The sequence below is a fragment of the Rosa rugosa genome, chromosome 7 (assembly GCF_958449725.1).
Source record: "Rosa rugosa chromosome 7, drRosRugo1.1, whole genome shotgun sequence".
In the NCBI taxonomy this organism is placed as follows: Eukaryota; Viridiplantae; Streptophyta; class Magnoliopsida; order Rosales; family Rosaceae; genus Rosa; species Rosa rugosa.
Genome location: NC_084826.1, coordinates 7,727,664 through 7,742,804, shown reverse-complemented (window position 1 = coordinate 7,742,804; position 15,141 = coordinate 7,727,664). Strand labels below are relative to the sequence as shown.

Sequence of the window (15,141 nt, the reverse complement as noted above, 5' to 3'; positions counted from 1 at the left end):
CTTTATCTCTTTCTATTTTTCTAGCATCCACTCTTAAATCCATTCCCATTTTTTAATCTTCATTCAATTTCATTTCTTTGGTGGGGGAAATATCTTTTGCAAACTATGGGCTGAATGTAAAATATGAACAAGATCAAAAACAAATTGTTTTTAAAAAATTGAAAAGAAAAAAGAACTAAACTAAACTCAAAAAAGAATAGAAGGATCAAGCAAAAGTGCAGAATCAAACCAGATAAATATTTTAACAAAAGATAAAATTAAAAACTCTGTGTATGAAATGGAGATCTAAAAACGAAATTGATAGGAAAACTAAAGAAAATTGAGAGAGAGAGAGAGAGAGAAATAATTTGGGGCGCAATTTGGGATATATATATATATATATATATATATATATATATATATAATATTTTTTTTTTAATGAAAATTTTATTGTTAGTTGGTACTTGGGATTCTTTGGAAAAACAAAAGAGAAAAATTCAGTCACGGTTCCCAAACTATGCTACCAATGCCAATTTAATACCCGAACTCTCAAAAGTATCAATGTGATACCCAAACACATATTTTGACATCAACGTGATACTTCCGTCAAAAATCTTTAACAGCTCCGTTTGTTTGGTGAAGTGGCAAACAAAAAAAAAATTATGACCAACTTGCCCTTTTTTTTGTTAATTCAGTTTTTTCCTTTTCATTTCTTTTTCTTTTTCTCGTCTTCTTCTTCTCCTGGGATTTTCTTCTAGCCAAACTGCCGCAACTTCCGCCGCCACGTAAGTACCTTACTTACCTGACAACGTCGTCAGCCACCAGCCATTCATTTAGTATATGGTACCACCCCGTGGCGGTGGGCGTTCTTGAAGACATCGAAAGCCGACCGGAGGAAGTTTCGGTGAGAGACCAGAATCTTGAGAATCCGGTTGAGATGCTTGACAGATGGTTTGCAGTCGAATTGGAACATTGTGTAGAAGGTTTTGAGGGCCTTCTGGGGCAAATGGGCCTCGCCGTAGATTTTGATGAGGTGGGTGAAGAGAGCTGGGGAGGGGGAGTAGTTTTGGGCCTTGAGGTGGAGGAGGAGGTGGTCGACGAGAGAGAAGTAGTCGGAGCGGGCGAGCTTGAGGATGAGGGGTGAAGGAGGAGTAGGAGTGACGGAAATGGGGGTGGCGGGTGGCGAAGTCGAAGATCTCTTTGGCAAGGAGAGGGTCGGATTGGGAAGCAATGAGCTTTTGGACTCTGGAGGGAGACCCAATAATTTCATGGTGGGTTTGTGGGTGGTGGTGGTGGGGTTGGGAGGTGTGGAAGAAGAAGGAGATGAGTGGTGGGGGTTTTGAAGGGAGGGTTAGTACAGTTTTGGGTGGACGCAGAGGGAGGAGATGTTGCCTCTTTTCTCTCTCTACATAGCTCATTGAGATAAAACTGGGTAGACACCGTAGACTGGAAACATTCAAAGATGCAGACTTTTTGTTGTTCTGAGTGAAAGTTACAAACTTTACTTCATTTTTATTCAAAGAAACCCAATAAAGCCTATTACTTTTACAAACTGACGAGGGCCCAAGTTTCAAGCCAATTTGTTCATCGATTTGATCATGGTACCTAGAAAAGGGTCCATTGGACCATCAGAATTTGAGACGGCGGACGGCCGGCGATGGATTTTGCAGGTCGATTAGAAAAAACTAATCTTTAGCAGCAAAATGATGCATCTGGCTAGATCTATTGTGAGTTGGAGTGGGACGAGGTAGTGTTGGGAAGAAGAAGAAGAATGGGGAGTTGGGGAGAGAGAGCAGTTCACGGCTCAGTTTTTTTTTTTTTTTTTAATTAGTTAGCAGTGAAAGACTATTCTGCCCTTGATAAAAAAAAAGTTTTTGTCTCCATGTGCTTGCCACGTCAGCAAACAGACGGAGACGTTAGAGATTTTTGACGGAAGTATCACGTTGATGTCAAAATATGTGTTTGGGTATCACATTGATACTTTTGAGAGTTCAGGTATCAAATTGGCCTTGGCAGCGTAGTTTGGGGACGGTAGCTGAATTTTTCTCAAAACAAAATTATCGATTCATGTTTTATAAACTCATAAAAGGAAACAAAAAACCCAGCGAAAAGTTATAAATGCAAAAATATATATATAAAAAGATTGTAAAGGGCAGACATGGAAAAAATAGAATTAGTTATTCAATATAATAAATATTGAGTTTAAAGTGGTAGTGGAATCCACGTGTCATTTGTTGAGTGGGGAAAGTTGAAAGAAAAGGTAGAAGGGGAAAGTAACTAGCATTCCTCATATTATATTGTTGGCTTCACTTCAAGTAAAGTAACTAGCATGGGATTGAGGAGGCGAGGTCTGGCGTTGGATTGAGGCGGCGAGGTCCGGTGTTGGATTGCAGCGGCGAAGTCTGGCGCTGGGTTGCGGCGGTCGACGACCAGTGTGGCTGGAAATTGACTTTGGGCTCGGGTCAAGCCATTCTTGTTGGGCATGAGTTGGGTCTTCTCTTGGGGCTGTTGGACTGCTAGTTTGGGCTGGGTTTTTGACCTAGACCCTATTTTTAGTTTAGTCTTTTTGATTAAAATAATTCCCTACTTTGTTAGGGAGCTATGCTTCTAGTTTTTTTAGTGAGCGTCATCGAGTCTAGTTTACTCGGCCTATTTACTATGTAGTAGTTACTAAACTATAGGCTCCCTTTATGAGCATGGAACCGTCAAATGATTGGACCTAATCTATGTATCACTGTGCTACTACCACAAACTCTTTATCTACCCCATGATGGTAGAAGGAGGATATGTAATGGCCTTTTTCTGGATTTCGATTAATGATAGTCGCCATATTTGGATTTGTTCAAAAAAGTAAAGCTTAGAAGTAAAAACAATCTAAATCATATAGACCCAAATGAAACCCGGCCCTATTGTTGATTGTTTGTATTAAATATCAAGTATCATGTGTCGACATAAATGGTCTCGATTTCTAAAATACATTAGGTCACTTTGTCTTGATTCTATTAAACTCTCTACTATTTACCGAACCTAAGGGACAATGACGGGAAGAAGGGACTCAAATAGAATCTAGGATGCCCTATCAAGGGTCTACATAGGAAGAGAAGTGCAGAAGATGGATTCCTAAATAATGAATAGATAGTTACCTCCAAGGTTCAACAATGGATTTATTAATGGTAAGCAATTTGATCCAAATGCTTAACCACGTTGTTTGGGAATGTCATACGATCGATGTGGACAACGGTTACTTCCAAGATTCCAACTCCGCACTTATCAATTCCTCAACAACTTGAGAATAAACCAACACTAAAAGATTTATGATTTAGGTAGTAAAATATTTTATGGAGCGTGTTCTAAGTGATGATATGTTCTTATATTCATCATACATCATGCAAACGATACAAATACACTTTAACTAGTCATTTAGCATATGTAATGTGTTGGGAAAAGTATCTTTGCATTCAGAGCGTTTTCCCAATAGATAAAGAAGCTAGACACTGAATACAAAGAAATACTTAACTACTTCAATAAGTTAACTAATAGTTAAGTATCTCGTTGTTGTTAGAACAAGGTTTTTAAAGGAGAGTAGATGAGATCAATTATTATTACAAATGATCTCGCTTAGATAGACGAGCGAGAATTAAAGGCACATTACAAGACCACCTGCTTTTGGGCCTCTGCCTTCTCCTTGCGCTCCTATTTGTGTTCTCTGTTTTCCTTGTGGAGATCCGCTAGTGCCAGATCATACATAGCGGTGATGTCTCGGCCCGGCGGGCAACTGCTGCCAGGTCGCACCTCCGCCGCCGTGTGGGTGGGCGAGACTTGCTGCGCTACTGGCGGTTCCCCACTGGGGTTGAGTGGAGTGTTAAATAGTGCTCGGTTAACATTAACTGCTGGGTTAATGTTAGCCGCGGGGTTGGTGGTATGGGGGTCAGCGGATTGGTCAGCCTGCTCTTTAGCATTTCCCCCGCTACCATTAGTCATGGTGATTGTGGTGGGGTGGCTTTTTGTTCAAGGGTTCCCATAGGCGGCCCCAATGTTAATGCTTGAGATTCGGTGGTAGCCAAATCTTTACTAACGCGGGTCCGATGGGCAGACCGCTGCTTAGAGATGTAGATGTCTTCCGTTACCTATCAAATAGCATACAAAGGACGTCAGAGGGGAGACCGCGTTGGGTGGTCTTCTCTTCTTCGATGCCTAAGTTAGTTTATGCATAATGACATAATAATAGTACAGATAGCAATTATTGCGTAATTAATGAGGAGGGAGGAGTGGACCTTTTATACGTAGAGAAGAGGATGATCTCTCCTTTGCTTTCGATGTGGGACTGAAGTGCTTCAGTTCCCACCTTCTGGAGTTTCTGGTGTCATCTTGGCACGGCGCGTCTGAGATGATCTGGCAGTGTGCCGGGGCTCAGGCGATAGCTTGCTTGGCGGTGTTTCCGTAGGTCACACCATTGACGGTTATTGGTACCGCTGGCGGTAGTGTGAGCGTAGCTCATTATAGCTAATTATGCTTGACAAATGCTTATGTAAGTACATTTTCAAATTGAACGAGTATGGTTTTAGTCTATATTCAGACAACACAAAAAAAAAATTATGTCATTTGAAAAACTCAAACGACAGAAAACAATTCTTATGTCGTCTGAAGTGTGTCGTTTGAAGCACATTTTTGCATAGTGACGTAGTACGTCACCGTCAGCTTGGAGGATTGCAAACTCGCTCATAACACGTACTAGCCACATTAACGATTACAGACCGAAAGCCGAAAGCTCCAAACTATGGATAAGTTAAAGCGTGATGAAGAATCAACCGTAAATTCCAGCCACACTAACGATTACAGACTCACTTGTCATCGGAGCCGTTCTCACACATTGAGGCCAAGCCTTGATTGGCAGACGCACAACGATCTACTTCCAAGTGTTTACAACTTGACACAGACATTTGGAATTTGGTGCCAATTTTCCACATAAGAAACCAAGACATCAACTTCTATATATTCGATTATTCGTGACAATCAATTGCTTCTTCACAGCTTGCTTGCCAATCCCTTGATTTGTGAACAATGGCTTACCAACGCATGAACCTTGTCTTTATTCTTGCCCTATTCACCACCTTGGGGACTTTGGCTTCTCAAGCCACATCCCGAGCATTGTGTGAAGCTTCAATTGCTCAAAAACATGAGCAATGGATGGCAAAGCACGGACGCGTTTATCCCGATAATGCAGAGAAGCAACGGCGCTGCGACATCTTCAGCAAGAATGTTGAATTCGTAGAGAAGTTCAACAATGAAGGGAATAAGTCTTACAAGTTGAGCATCAACAAGTTTTCTGATATGACCAACGAAGAATTCTTGACACATCATACCGGATACAAAATTCCCACCACCTTAAGTTCAACCTCTTCCGATTTTAGCTACCAAAGTTTGGCTGCTACTGGTATTCCAGCTAGGGTGGACTGGAGGGAACAACAGGCTGTCACCCCCATAAAGGATCAAGCTAGATGCGGTAAGTAACCGGAACGATGTGAATTCATTATCGCTACCGTTCTTACTAACTATATATACATGTGAATTCATTCTTTTTTTGTATTTACATGTAGGCGCTTGCTGGGCATTTACAGTAGTAGCAGCTGTGGAAGGGCTAACCAAAATCAAAACTGGCCGGTTGATCTCACTCTCCGAGCAGCAACTTGTGGACTGCGATCATCAGAGCTCTGGGTGCATGGGTGGTAGCTTACTATCCGCCTATTCCTACGTAATACAAAACGGAGGACTCACTCGTGAAGAAAATTACCGATACCAGGGCACGGACAAGGGAACATGCGACACTAACAAGGAAAGTCAGCATGCTGCACACATCACTGGTTATGTACGCGTCCCTTCCAATAGTGAAAACGATCTACTCAAGGCTGTGTCCATGCAACCAGTCTCGATTGGCATTTCTGCTTATGGAATGGACTTCCAGCACTACAACATCGGGGTGTTCTCCGGCAGTTGTGGGACAAACCTCAACCACGCCGTCACAGCCATCGGCTACGGGACAACTGCAGGTGGAATCCCCTATTGGTTAATAAAGAACTCATGGGGCACGGATTGGGGTGAAAGTGGGTATATGAGAATTCTTAGAAACAGTAATTCCCCACAAGGTATGTGCGGCCTTGCTATGAATAATTTTTATCCGACTGCATAAGTCTACGTATAATCTTCAAACCTATAACAGCTGCAGGCAGAAGAGCCTTCCTGTCTAGCTGACCACTCCCCTTTTCCATATCTAAGCATGCACTTCTAAATTCTGCATTTCTGCTATATATATGTTTGGTGCTGAAAACGCCTGTATTTTGTACCCCAGCATATTTGCTTAAATAAGTTCCATTCAAAAAGACAATCCTACCTTTGCTTTCAAGGCAGCTCTTGTTTCAATATAGGAAGATCCTATTGGAGGAACGTGAGTGTGAAGTCGATCATTTGTGATCATTACATATTGCAAGATATAGGCAAAGTACTTGTATATTCCTTGGCAATATATAAGTTACTTGGAATATGCATGAGAAAGAACTTTTATTTTTATTTTTTGCAGAAAAATGAAAGATAGAAGAGGAGTGTGCTCTCTATCACTTCATGAAATTATAAGAAAAGGACAATATAAAGAAAGGGTGACCAAAACCAAAACCAAAACCTTCCAATGAGAAAACAAGCATAATTAAATACACATTAGTAAAAACAAAATGAGAAAGACAACATGGAATTGTTATACTTGGGTACAGACATTGCACATGCATGTACGTAAACTTACCAACAGGCCATCACTGAAAATCAAACTTCATTACATGATTACATCGTATCATCATCATTATATTGCTTATATCATTAGTACGTACGTACACAACAAAAGCAATCAAATTCTCCATATTTTGCGAGTCGTTATTTTGAACTTTTACATCAGGCGTCTGGATCGATGATCGGTTTATACAACTAAATTTGGTACTTAATACGATTGGCAAAGTCAAATGTGTTGTGAGGGTTGAATTGTAAAGATTGTAAACTTAAAAAATAAATAGTCAACCATGAATTCATTGCATTATGTAAACATGCTATACTTGAAAGTCAGTTATTAATTTAGACAAAGAAATATTCATTTCTAATTTTGAACTCTAACCTTAGGCATCCAGATTAATGCTTGGCTTACAATAACTAAACATTGAACATATCATGATTGTTGAAGTGAAACTTGTACGTAGAGTTTGATCGTAAAATGGCCACTAAATCTGCCATTTTAAAAACGTGTGAAAGAAAAAGGGGCTTGCAAATACATGTTTTGTCTACATTGTACTTGTGCTCTCTCTTTTTTTTTGGTCTGAAAGTACTTGTGCTCTCTCTAGTAAGGACTTTTAAAATGAAGATTCAGTGAAAATTTTTAAGTCAACAGTTGGAGAACTTATAAGTTGAAAAAAAAAATTCAAAATGCTTTGTAGTTTGTCAAAAGCATGTTTGTACAGATAGCATGTAATAATAATTGATCATTTGTAAGCGAGATCAAACCCTAAGCTAAATTGATCTTAATTAAAGGCACTCATCACTCTCTTGGACCTAAATTTCATGCACTCATCACGAAATTTGCCTCACAGTTAGGACAACCCGGCCCACCTTTGATTATTGGGCCTGAACAAAATGACCCCAACCCGGTTGACATTTCCGTTCACAACCACTTCATCTCCAAGCTCGAGTCTTCAACTCGAAATTTCGAAACTGTAGAATTTCAGAGCGGTAGAAATCACAGAGAGTGATGGCGGGAATCGGAGGGAGATCGATTCTCTCTCAATTGCTTCTGATTCTCTTGTCTTTCTCCATCCCCAGTTTCTCTGTTGCTTACAGAGCAGGTGACATCGTCCCCATGAGCAAGATGGGCCTGTACCACTCTGTGCGTACTCTCTCTCTCTCTCTTCTTCTTCTCTCTGTGAAACCCTAGATTCAATTAGGGCTCAATTTTAATGGGTTTGGGTTGAATTTGATATATATATTTTTTTCAGATGAAAACCGACTGGCACGACATGATCGGTCGACATTGCCCAATCTTCGCTGTGAATCGTGAGGTAAAGCTCTTCAATTTTATTTTTGTTTCAGTCAATTAGGGCTTACGGGTTTGGTTTATTGTTGTTGTGTGTGAATTTGTAGGTGTTGGTTCCTATTGCGAAGCCGATGGGTTACACTGGCGCTGATGCCTACAAAATGTGAGTATATAAGTAATGCTGATTATGAAGTTTAACAATTTCGAGCTTTGAAGTTTTCAGTACAACTTAGTGTAACCTGTGCTTTAGGGTTGAATGTGGAAAAACTGAAGTCTACAATGTTATAAAGACTAATAATTTTTCTAAGCATTTCTTTTAAATGTTTCGATTTACATGGAAAATTGGGTTTTTTTTTTTTATGACTTGGTTAGCTATGCTGTATTGCATTGAGACTGAGGAGAAGCTTTAGAAGTTTAGAACAAAGAAGCCTTTGATTGTAATTTTTGCGTTTGTAGATTATTTAAATTATGGTCTTTGGGAATTGATAGTTATGACATTTCCTAAGCCTTACCGGTTTTCATGCAGATCATTTCAAGTTGGGAGAGAAAAGTTTTTGATTCCATGGCTTTATCTGATAAATCGTAAAAGCTCAGAGGTTCCAATGATTGATGTGCATTTGGTATGTCCTGTTTATGAGGATTTCAACATTAATTTACTGTGCCATCCTCTTTTTTTTTTTGACATGTGCTATGCCATCCTGTTAAGCAAAGAGAATATAGTGAGACGTATCTGTAATTTTTTTATCTGAGTAATCTGTTATGCAATACAGAGATACTCCGGAAGTGATTTGCATGGTGTCACCGCTAAAGTTGTGGATATGCCTCACCACTGTATGTACTGCCATTTCGCTCATTCTTCAATATGGCTTAATAATTTTTGCTTTTCATAATGAATTCAGCAGGACATTTGGAAGGGCTTGTCTTTCTTTTTTATTTATTTATCTTGTTTTAAGCCAATTACCTTCACCACTTGGGTCAGTCCATAAATGAATCATAGTCCCTATCACTTGTTTGACCAGAGGAATAGAACTCCCTACTGTCATTGTTAAACTTTGGAAAAGGAAAGGCACAAATAATTGTAAGATTTAACTTTTATCTGGCTTGAATGGTTCATTTCATAGTTGGATTCTTATGTCATGTACTCCTGTGCAGATGTAGAAATTCATCCAGATATTCGTAAACAATTTTGGGATCCACAGAACTGGCCAAAGCATGTGCTGGTCAGATATACATGGTTAGTATTGACTTATCTTTTACCGTTTGCTAATTAGATTTGATATTATAGTCGACAAAACTATCTGCTGGATAAAGGGAAAAGAAGAAGAGACAATTCTTATTCCTAGATAGGATTCATGATTTCTTGTATTTGCTTCCTCCTCCAATAGATTATTTTTATGTATGGCATAAATAGGATTTATACTTTATCTTTCATTCAATTCCTTCTCACAAAACCAACATATTCTTTATGTATAGCATTCTTATGCTTTAACTGTGTGTAAATTATATACCTTTCATTCCTTGTAATTTGAGGGCTTGGGTAAAGTTATTGTGTTTCTGGAAGATCCTTCGACCTGTGTGTTGATGTAGATGATGGTTATAGATATTGTTGGACAGTCCTGCTGAACCATTCAGGGTAGCTGTTTGGTAGATTATGATGTTACCCTTGTGGTCTTCAGTTAATAAATGTGATTATCTGCATGCTGTTGTACTCATATGCTAGGATGGTATAGATGTCAAATAAGTAGAAGTTTTTTTTAGTAATTTAAATTATATATTATTAACTTCAAAAGAAAAATTTTCGAGCTTTATTTCAATTATGGTTGAATAAATCCTATGAATCCAGATTTTGGACTAGCCTTAAATTTTGAGATTATTTTTATGCGTGCATACAGGGAGGAACAATCAGAGATAGACGTGACTTCTGGATTTTACGTACTATTTGGATCAGGTTAGAATCTGTGTTTGATCTAATTGAGTAATTTGTCCCTAATGATTCTTGATCCCATATTCAACCCGACAGTTTAGAGAGCATATAATTTCTTTGAGTGTTCAACCCAATAATGAGCAGTACATAAATTTGATGAGTGGCCTATAGATGTAGAGCTTTTCTGACACAATAGCTACTTATGTTCATGCATCCAACAGGTCTCACACTCTCTTTTATTCTCTCAATATACGTCTTGCAATCATCACGGGACAAATTCGCAAGGTAAATCTTAAAATATTTGGGTATTTTGTTGACTAGAAACTAAACTTCACAAAGTACCAAAATTTCAGTCACTGTTGGTGTGGATATTAATGCTTTGACTAACCTGTTTCCCTGTGAATGCAAATTTTGTTATACAGGTTTGTGATGGAGAGAGTTGCAGAAAGCAACATGCCTGCTGGAGGTGTGGCAAAGGTTGAATGATATATAGAAACCCTCGAAAGCTTTCACTACATGTTGTCTGCATCTACAACTCAATGTTATAGAGAAATGAAATTGGTTGGGGGAGGAGTTATGTCGCAGTGAATGCATCTTATTACCTGAATTTGCTCAAGAAGAGCGAAATCCAAGCTATGTAGAAGTCAGCAGAATGAAACCCAAAGCCTGGAGACTTGGACAGAGTTAAACCTAGTCAGAGTGTTTTTTTTTTTTTTTTTGAAAAGGTCAGGGTGGTTTTTAAATAGTCTAGATTGATCTGGTACTGTTACAAACATATCTGTAAACTCTCACAGATGTATCTTAGGAAAGACAGTTCACAATGCTAAGCAGATGGTTTGTTTGAATTTGGTAGAATGCAAGCCGCGACTACATGCTGGACTGAAGTTGTTCCTCAGTACCTCTTGATTCATCAATATTTTTCGATTTGTCAACATTAATTGTGGTTTCTTTGATAATGCTGTAGTAAATTCATCAAAGGGTGACACTTTACATCACCGGTTGATCCGTCCAGCTCAAGCGAGTTGATATGAGATAATTATAAGGTTCAATATTCTTGATGATCTCTGGGTAGTTTCCAATGTTGACACTACTCATGTAGTCATGTTGAAGAGCTCGTAGTGTTGAATGACGAAGTTTGGAGGTGGATAAGATCATATCTGGACTTGGAAGCGCATTGAATAGTTGTATGTTGAATATTCGATGCGTTTCAAATTTTACACTTTCAATACAAATAGTCATGCAAATCTAACTAAAAACAAAAGTTAAACTTCAAATTGTTAAACCCTGATTAGAAATGCATGTGAAAATACAAATGAGAAAACAAACTTGAAAATAGCTTGAAGAACAAGTAAACAACCTGCATCATGTCCTCGGTTTTGTAATTGTGCCTGATTCCCCAATAACAATCATATTTTTATTTAATAAATTAATTATTCTTTTATTTATTTTTTATTATATAATGATGGTAGAATCACAAAAGTTAAACTCAAAATCTTTCGCTTGAAAAACAGAAACATAATTATGCGTGAAAATCAATACATATTTATTAGGCAAAACGCGTTCTGTATGTATATTTATTAGGCACTTCCGGCTCCTCTAAAGTGAGGAGTGTGTGAATTTACTTCAATTTCATAAAATCTGAACTCTCTGTCTAATCTAAGGATCCTGATAATTAATACATCACTCTTCCACCAATTTTTAGTTTTTCATCTAAACTCTAGTTAACTTGTGGTTAACTCTAAAAAAAAAAAAAATATAAAAAAAAATTGGGAATTTCTGTGAGTGATAAAAACTGGATAGGATTGGTTACCTGTGCATCCTATCATATTAGCAGAGTATTTGGTGGAACATGATTCCTACCCCTTTATTTAACATTGAAAACTGGAAACAATGGTTTGTCATCTCTCCATCGGTATCAAAGGACCAATGAAGAATCTAAGTTCCTAAAGCATTGAGGTAATGTGCATGGTGAATTCATTTGGCTAAATGATTATTGATGAGTCTGTGATCGTTGCTTCATCCTGTCACACCTGGATGAAGCCGGCTTGGTCAGTCACCGATTTGTAGCTTTGAATCTTCAATTAACTTATCTAAGACATGGATTGAATATGTGATAAATCGTAAGCAGAGACGTTTGGAAAGCAAAGAGAAATAGAGAAAGAAGCAGATAGAAGGAACTTGACGCGGAGAAGAAACATGACGGGGAAATCCCTAATTTTTTTTTTCTAGAGTTAATGGCAAGTTAACTAGGGTTTAGATAAAAAATAAAAAATTGGTGGGAGAGTGATGTGTCAGTGGTAAGGACCATTAGATTAGATAGAGAGTCCAGATTTTATGAAATTGAAGTAAATTCACACCCTCCTCACTTTAGAGGAGCCGAGTCCATTTAAATGGTTATTTGACTGCTTACCTTAATGGTCAATAGCTCTAAATGGTAATAATAAAGCAATAAAAAGGAGATTAGTTAAAGAAAAAGAATAAGTACATAGAACAAAATCCCTTCCTTTATTAATTTCAAACTGAAGAAAAACACAAAGAAATACTGCGAATCTAGTCCTTGTTGATGTCGAGTTCAGTTTTCTCGCACTTGGTAATCTGAAAACTCTCACCAGCATTTGTTCCGTTGGAATTCAGAGGGACCTTCAAGTAGCATGCCATCTCCTGCTTCAGACTAACCTTCTTCGAATCACTCTTAGCCCAATACTCACTGTTAATCTTCAAAACAATATCAAAGACATCAGCTTTCCCGAAATCAAAAGCCTCCTGAGCCCCGAGAGCCACCGAGTGGTTCCCGGCAAACAATGCCGGGAATGTCACATTGGTCTTGTGTTCTAGGTAGAAAGGCTTCGAAAGATTGGTCATGTCATTTAGGTTTTGGCTCTTGAAAACCGGCACGGCCTCCAATAGGTCGAAGTTGTAATCCAAGGGGCTACGGTTTTCAAGGTTTAGTTTGAGGGTAAGGTTGTAGTCGAGGAAGGTGTTATTGGCGGTGAGGTCGAACTTGGTCAGGGAGGCATCGGTGACCGCATAATGGACCAACGTATTATGCATGCTCTTGGCAATTACGAGAAAGTACACTAAAATGGAGACGCCGGCCAAAACAAAAAGTCCGAAAATGAGGCCAATCACGATACAACAACACTTCCCGACCATGATTTCTAGGGATGCAGAGAGTATTAGAAAGAGAAAGGATACAATGGTATGAGACCAGAGAATATAGAAGAAATTAAGAGGCACTTACATCTGTTATTCGAGGGTTATAAATAGGGATTAGGATAGAGTTTATACGACGGATTGGGACGCGGTGACGTATTGAAGAGACCCGAGGTCCCAAGTAATCAGCTTAATCAGTAAGCAAATACGTTGGAATGCACGCAGAATCAAATCTGAGTAATTTTGGTAAGTCTCTGGATTATAATTAAATACATTCCGATATTATGCAAGCTGCGTATTTGCATTATCACTGAATAGGAAAAGACTATACATCATCTAATTACTAAAGGTGGCAATGACAAAGGCACTTAAAATTTCTCGTTCAATGATTTATCATCAATGATAAATGACAAGTTTTTGTGATTAAGATTTGCCTTTTTCTCTCTATAATATACACCAACTTCAAAATCATTTGAGGATGTGGAGTTTGATACCTATAAAAAAAACAAAAATGCTTGAGATACCAAAAGATTATACCAAATATTATTACCAAATGATGTGGCACATGCTATGTCATCAATTTTGCTTCTAAAGATAGTGATGATATATATGGAAATAATACAATTTTATACTTCTCCTTAAAAAAAAACAAATAAAAAGATAAGAATAAACCTAGACCATTATCTTCTTCCTTATGAATTTGAGCATCCCCTCTTGGCTTTGTTCTCAGATGAATTCATGAATTAATTAAAAGCCACCCAAACTTACCAAAGTTCATTTCTCCTTCTCTTACTCCCTCTCTTTTCATGATTTCTCCTTATGAGATTTGAACTTTAAAGGCTTGAATTAAAGAATCAATTAGATATTGGACTATATGCAGTGCCAAAAATTGGAGATCGTGCTATGTTTGCAGTGCAGTTAATTGAGACCTAGTGATGCTTTAATTTGTGTAATTGAACAAAACTCACCAAACCAACCAGATCTACAACATCCGATGGTAAATGATCTCCTCTCGATGAGGATGGCGGCCATGGGACTTTGCAATGGTTTTAGGTTTTCTTGATTTTTTTATTTTTTAATAAAGAAAAAAATTATAGGAAAAACCCATGTTAGCAATTTATTCGATGATTTGGCACCTGCCACATCATTCGGTATATGAATTTGGTATGAATATTTGGTGTCTCTAGCACTACTAAAAAAAATTAACATATATACTTCATCTACTGTGTGAACACAAATGTGAATGAAAGAACACAAGCACACTCATAGATGACTGCTTGAAACCAATCACTTAAAACAATAAATGTATTTAAAAGTTAATGTAGACGGAGTTTGGGATAGCAATAATCACAAAAGCGGGATTGGGGTGATTATCAAGAACCACAGGGGCCAATCAATTGCTGGAGCTAACATTCTTGGCTGCCACAATACAGCTGTTGAAGTCGAGGCCGAGGTAGTGGTTAAAGGCCTCCAGCTTGCTGCATTCTTAAAGCTCCAAAATATTATTCTAGAAGGTGATTGTCAAGAGGTCTTCAACTGTGATGCCTCGGAAATTTGTATTTATTTTCGAGGATTTTCCGGAATCTAATTTGTGGTTATTGGACAGTTTCATGGCTCGTGGATGGAGCGGAAGTGTTTCAGATGAATTTTTATTCGGAAAGTATGACTTTAGGGGGGTTGCAAAGGTTGACTTTTGAAGCGTTGAGATTCTCCAAAAACTTCCTTCACGAAAGTTGTAGAACACGTCGATATGAGTTCGTGGACATGTGGAACGTGGAAATCGGAGTTCGTATGAAGAAGTTATGGCTATTGGAAGAAGTTTTCATTTTAGTATAAATAGGAGAAAATCAGAATTATTTTCATAATTTCCATTTCCTTTTTCTGAAACTCTCCTTTCTCTTCGTTCTCTCTCCTCAGCCTCCGCGCGACCCGACCCGAGTTTTTCGGCCGTTCCTGACTTCTGCCGGCGACGAAACCAACGCAGACGTGATCGCCACCATTTCGCCGTCCTCCCTCTGGTGCT

General features: G+C 38.4%; 3 protein-coding genes across 3 annotated transcripts; 2 read left to right on the top strand and 1 right to left on the bottom strand.

Moving 5' to 3' along the window:
- Positions 1 to 4,991: 4,991 nt before the first annotated feature.
- On the top strand, positions 4,992 to 6,543 carry LOC133722622 (senescence-specific cysteine protease SAG12-like). Its single transcript, XM_062149494.1, has 2 exons — positions 4,992 to 5,482; positions 5,577 to 6,543. The coding sequence occupies exons 1-2, from the start codon at positions 5,041 to 5,043 to the stop codon at positions 6,164 to 6,166; spliced, it is 1,032 nt and encodes a 343-aa protein (XP_062005478.1). The 5' UTR covers positions 4,992 to 5,040; the 3' UTR covers positions 6,167 to 6,543.
- Positions 6,544 to 7,625: 1,082 nt separating this feature from the next.
- Positions 7,626 to 10,955, top strand: LOC133722623 (uncharacterized). Its single transcript, XM_062149495.1, has 9 exons — positions 7,626 to 7,894; positions 8,004 to 8,066; positions 8,149 to 8,204; positions 8,568 to 8,661; positions 8,812 to 8,872; positions 9,194 to 9,275; positions 9,934 to 9,989; positions 10,187 to 10,250; positions 10,388 to 10,955. Exons 1-9 carry the CDS (start codon positions 7,760 to 7,762, stop codon positions 10,449 to 10,451), a joined length of 675 nt encoding a protein of 224 aa, XP_062005479.1. The 5' UTR covers positions 7,626 to 7,759; the 3' UTR covers positions 10,452 to 10,955.
- A 1,527-nt stretch (positions 10,956 to 12,482) lies between these two features.
- On the bottom strand, positions 12,483 to 13,169 carry LOC133720279 (uncharacterized). The gene has a single exon (XM_062146509.1). It carries the CDS (start codon positions 13,116 to 13,118, stop codon positions 12,516 to 12,518), a length of 603 nt encoding a protein of 200 aa, XP_062002493.1. The 5' UTR covers positions 13,119 to 13,169; the 3' UTR covers positions 12,483 to 12,515.
- Positions 13,170 to 15,141: the final 1,972 nt, after the last annotated feature.